Source organism: Suncus etruscus, chromosome 4, assembly GCF_024139225.1.
Source record: "Suncus etruscus isolate mSunEtr1 chromosome 4, mSunEtr1.pri.cur, whole genome shotgun sequence".
In the NCBI taxonomy this organism is placed as follows: Eukaryota; Metazoa; Chordata; class Mammalia; order Eulipotyphla; family Soricidae; genus Suncus; species Suncus etruscus.
In genome coordinates, this window is record NC_064851.1 from 62,519,477 (window position 1) to 62,525,315 (window position 5,839).

The following is a 5,839-nucleotide window of genomic DNA, read 5'->3' on the forward strand; positions in this document are numbered from 1 at the left end:
TTTCCCTGTAAAGAGCTGTAAAAAATTTAAGGCAGATGAGGTATATTGCTGAAGAAAAAAGTTATTTTTGAAAAAAAACTCAAAAAAACTTTTATTCTGCCCTTCTACTCAAGAAAGACTACTCAACTATAAATCTAGAGCTAGAAAAAAGCAGGAAAGACACCGTTTGCATGTACCATACTATGTCTTCTATTTCTAGAATGGCTTTTTGTTAATTTAATTTTACTAGAAAAAATAAGCACCTTAAGCTATGAACAAGAAAAGAACTTCATTATTAGTGAGTCTAGAATCCAAAAGGAATTAAGAACACTCACTCAAACTCTTTCACTCATTCTCACAAAGGCCAATGCTACTGATTAAAATTGTAAAGTGCTGTACTTAGTATAAACACTTGTATACACTGCAGACACTAAAAATAACCCTCAAGCACATTGTGTTATAGTTCCAAAAATATATTTACAGTCTATTACAAAGATTACAAATGGAAGTGTCTAGGTGACTTATTATGCTAATTAAAATTACTTTACAGATTATTTTTCCTTAGGGACAAAACACTTTAGTGAAATTAAAATGATTTTTCTACTCAATCAAAAAATAAATTAAAATATCAAATAACACTGTACAGTGAGTTAAAAGAAAAGAAAAAATAATAGGGAAGGTTTTGGGAAGCAATCCATTTGAGTTTTTCTATAGCCATCTTTGGTCCTAAATGTGGGAAAACACATTATGTAGCACTGAAAATACCTGTTCTTTTGTGATGCTCTGTAAGTAAAATAGAAAAATATAGTGCATTTTTAATGTATTCAGAGCCCACTACAGAGAAATGTGTGTACAAAACAAGACAGTATAAATAAAATTTACAAGTTTTACAAAGGAACATTTACAGATTTTGTTTCTGTTATTTGTTTGTTTGTTTGTGGATGCCCACATTATCAAACAAGACCAATTATGACCGATCCCTGGGATCTTTTTATATTAAAATCATTATAAACAGCCCAATTCTCTTTGGAAGTACAACAGTTCAATTCTGGGGTAGTTCATGATTTTCATAACTTTTGAACGTGTTACCACAACATGTATACATTCCTGAAATATCTATAAAGACACGTTTAATTATTGCTTATGAAATTCTAACAGTAATAAAAATGATTAAATAAATAAAGGTAAAGAAAAGAAAAGCCAGTTCCTCTGCCTCTCCCTTGGATGGTAAAACGTTTTTTTCTTTTAACAAATTTCTCACATCAGCATTCACAAATAAAAGGCTATTCTTCAAAACTGCAATAGTGATATTCTGTGCAGAAAAATTTGTTTTGGAAAGGTAAAAATTGTAAACTGCCCCTTTTTAGCATGCTTCAGTTTCTAATATAAAAGTTAGTTCTTTCCTTTTGTAGTTGGACTGCATTAAACAGAATAGATTATAAAATATTTGTTAACTATCTCCTACATTCCCTAATGTCAGGATACTGAAAAAAAGATGTGCTAGGATAAAATTTTAGATAATACTGGATAGTTTGTTTACAGAGACTTGTCTTCATCAGTTTTTGATGAATAGTCTCATTTTTAAAATATAGTCACAACCTACAATTGGAGTTTATTTTAATTAAATTCTGTCTAGTAAAATCATTCTATAAACAGTCTTTTAAAAGTGCCTTATAGTATTTGTGGATCATTATTGCTTTTTTTATTGAAAAGATAGCATGTTGTCTGACTTTTACAAAAAAATTTCTTTTTAAAAAATATCAGAGCTCTTGGCAACTTGCATTTCCTTGACTACCTGCCAATTAGCAAATAATATCAAAAGCAGCACTGATTAAACAAAATAAAATGGCACAAAAAGGATACCAATGTTATGACAAATGTATCTTCATTCATGCTGTATGTGTGTTCATATGTGTATGTTTTAAGTGTGAGATTCTTGTAAAGGTACCCAGTGTAACAAGTAATGTGTCATCAATTAACATTAAAAAGGTCCAAAGCTATAAACAACTTTCTAAAACAAAGTCCTTATGAAGAATAAACACAAATGATCTTAAAAAGGAATAGGCATAAATCACATATTTAAGGAAAATATTTCATTGATTTAACAATAAGATCATGATTTTATTTGACAAATATATTCTTTCTTAAATTCTTTATGTACATTTTAAAAAGTCTATAAGATAAAAAGGAGGTTAGAGAGCTCAAGGTGTTTGGATGGTTTTCAGGTAGTACTTTGTTTATTGTCACTGCTGTTTTCCTGGCCACCAGTGGTGGATCCTAAATTCCCTTTTTTTTATATATATATTCTGGTGGCACTTAGGAGTTCAAGTCTATAGGTGCTTCTTAAAATTTCTTTCCACTGCATGAAGGACCCAGGACATCATCTGTCTTCTAGCAGCATTCTATGAATATACTGAAAGCCAGTACTGTTCTCTTGCAGTCTATAGTCTCCCTCATAAGGGAGAAATTGCTTATCACACTTGGATACCAGTTCCATGTAAGTGTAGCATTTGTGCTCTCATAGTCTGAATGCTGCTCATAATCTTCTTCTGATGACCAACTAGTGTGATTCCTAAACTCATCACATCCCTAAAAAACACAATTAGAATTTTTATTAATTACTTTACAAAATAATTTTATTGACACTAACTATAATCAACACTTTAAACAATGTGTTTGTCATAAATAAAATACTCTTAGCCTTCTTGGATATTATGATCATATTCTGCCATTAGTTAGAGACTTAAAACTGTTTTTCAACATCCTCTCGTGTAAAGTCAGAACTGCTCAGGTTCTCAATTTGTCATAATTTATTTTAAAACTGATTTAAAATGTTGTATAAAAAAAAACCTTGGGGCCAGAGTAGTAGGGCGTTTGCCTTGCATGCCGCTGACTCAGGACAGACACTGGTTAGATCCCCCAGCATCCCATATGGTCCCCCAAGCCTGCCAGGGGCGATTTCTGAGCACATAGCCAGGAATAACCCCTGAGCATCACCGAGTGTGGTCAAAAAATAAAACAAACAAGCATCAAGCCTTTAACATTATAAGTCAAGATAATATCAGGAAATTTTCATGTAAATATTTTTAAAGAATTGTGAATCAAACTCAAATATCATACATGCAAAGAAAGCATGTACTAAGCCACTGACCATATCCCTGATCCAAAATGTTGCATTTTCAAATACTAACTAAAGTTACACTTTTCACAGCTGAAATTAGGAAATTTCACAAATATAAATATTAGTTGTGCTCTAGCAAAACCAAGAATAAACAAAAAGTTTCATGCTGATTTTAATCATAATATGGTAGTTCCAAGTTATTATTGATTGCAATACTTACTCTAGTTACTTTATTACACCAAAACTATGTAATAATCATTACATATAATACTTTAGATTTGAAATAAGCTAACCATATTTGTACACAATTTTATCTTTAATATTATCAAAATAGATTGTACTTATTTATAAATGACTAAAATAACCAACAGTATTTTACTATAATACTTAATAGTCTTGATCATTTAATAAGCCCATGAAAACAGTGGTATGAACTGAACTGAGGAAGAGATAGGATTATTTCCATTCTACTTATGTTGTGACAAGAAGAAAATGAAGCAAGTTAGCATTTATAATTTAACACATGCTTAATTTATGTACATGCTGAGAATACCTGATCGATGGCATTCCTCTCATCTAAAATTATATGAAATCTTCTCAAAATGTATATAAAGATAATACAGCTAACAGAACATTGATAATTGCTTTCCATTTTCAAACATAATGTTGAACTGCATTTTCCATAAGATTTTGTGGCAGTCATATAAACAGAAGTTCTGGTTGTGATTATATGGAAAGAAATTAAATTTTAATTCTTTCTATTCCGCTTTAAAGAAATCTAAAGTTTTGTTCCCATCAGGTCATTCAACAGAAAAGTCAAATTCCTTCCAAACAATTAATTAATTAATCAAACTTAAATTAACCAAACTTATTTCAACTCTATAGAAAGTACTCAAATTGAATGTCTTTAATGTATTTGGGTTCTGAACATAAATTTGAGATATTTAATACTTCTCTTACAAAGACAAAATAAATTTTTAAAATGAATCAAGTTTTAACTGGTGATGTGCAACAAAAATTATAAAAAAAACTTAATGAAATTATAGTTAGGCAGAATATATAACAATCATAATGAAAGCACAGTAGCTGTCATAACTGGTTGGGCCATTTTAGAAAAGAATCTGTATTCTTAGCCTCACTTGTGAGTAAAACAACAAATTACAAAATACAATTACAAGGTAGGATTATATAATAATGTGTGGAAAACAAATGGCTGCATTTAACTGGTATTTTTAAAGTTAAAGTTTGTCTGTTTAGTAAAAAGCTTTGTAGAGTATGCACCTTGAAAGAAGTTTCTCTCTGAATTGGTAGATCATATCCCTTACTAGTATAGATTATGGCCTAACTGTAATTATAACTTTAAAATTCCTAAATAATTTTATAATCTTACTCAATAGTCATCCTGGCCACAGATTCAAGGGAGTTGTAACCAGCTGCTGTGAAGTTATCTTTATATCTTTCCATTTTAATAGCTTGTAGCCATTCTCCAACAGAACAAAAGGTAGTGAAGTCTGGAGTGTTCTGATCCAAAAGAGGGCTTATTGGTCTAGATAAGAATGAAAGAAATAAAATAAGTTTTCTTAAGAGCTATCAAATAAAGACTATCTTGATTCAGACCAAAATAAGAATATAATGAATTATTAAATTGTGTATTTTATTGATAGACATAATAATTAACATGCCAAATAGAACTCTAAAATTTATATTTAATGAGTCTATCTTCTATGTACTTTAGAAATTCTACGCAAAATTTTATAAGTATATATATTTATTAAGCATAACTTAATTTTATATTATATATAATAAATGTATATTATTTTGCTTCTGCAAAAATAACTGGAAGTAAAGGCACACATTTGACTATGAAGTAATTTGTTCAGACTACAAATGCTACTTCTTCTGAGAAAACTGTACTTTTTCTGAACGAATGGCATTTTTGAACAACACGATGTATTCATAAACTTCTACAAAGGCTCATCTACTACAACAGATCAAAACACCATATTATCTGGCAACTGCAGCTGAACAGAACTAACATGTGTTCAGTGGGGCAAGCCACATGCAAAGAATTAATGGTTTGTTTTTGACTACTTCTACTGGGTATACCACATTAATAATATATTGCATTACTTTTATAAACTTTTAGAATTCTAGGGGCTGGAGTGGTGGCGCAAGCCATAAGCCATCTGCCTTGAGCATGCTAGCCTAGGATGGACCGGATTCCATATGGTACTCAAAACCAGGAGAGATTTCTGAGAGCATACCCAGGAGTAACCACTGAGCATCACGGGGGCGGGGGTGTAGCCAAAAAACCAAAAAAAAAAATAAATAAATGAACTTTTAGAATTCTTTTACTAAATATTTCAAAGAAAACAAAAATAGATAACATGTAAATTTCTATGAATAAATATATAATGGTTCAAAAATATAAAATTCCATTTAATTATACATATTTGCTTTACAAACTTCTCTTAGAGAAGTTTTCTGTCTCTTAGAAAGACAGAAATAATACTATAACTCTATAATTTTAAGGTAAAAATCAGTAATAATTTATTGATATTTTAAAGCAGCAACTTAATTTGAAAAATGTTAAATCAAATGTAAATACAATACATTAAAATGGAGTCATAATTTATAACAAATGTCTCTTTGTGATGGGATGAATCTGTGAAGAGAACTTTGTAAGAATATTTGGATTTCTCATAATTCCATTCCTTTAGATATTTCTTACCTACTACA

General features: G+C 30.0%; 1 protein-coding gene across 4 annotated transcripts in view; it reads right to left on the minus strand.

The window, feature by feature from the left end:
* Positions 1–355: 355 nt before the first annotated feature.
* The window catches only part of EPHA7 (EPH receptor A7), a 178,822-nt gene continuing 173,338 nt past the window's right edge, over positions 356–5,839 (minus strand). For all 4 annotated transcript variants that reach the window (XM_049772175.1, XM_049772174.1, XM_049772173.1 and 1 more), the window contains exons 15-17: positions 5,832–5,839; positions 4,491–4,646; positions 356–2,568 (exon numbers count right to left, since the gene is read on the minus strand). The exon at positions 5,832–5,839 is cut by the window's right edge and continues 186 nt beyond it. In XM_049772175.1, the coding sequence (XP_049628132.1) occupies positions 2,454–2,568; positions 4,491–4,646; positions 5,832–5,839 (279 nt within the window). In that variant the 3' untranslated portion in view covers positions 356–2,453. The remainder of the gene's footprint in view (positions 2,569–4,490; positions 4,647–5,831) is intronic.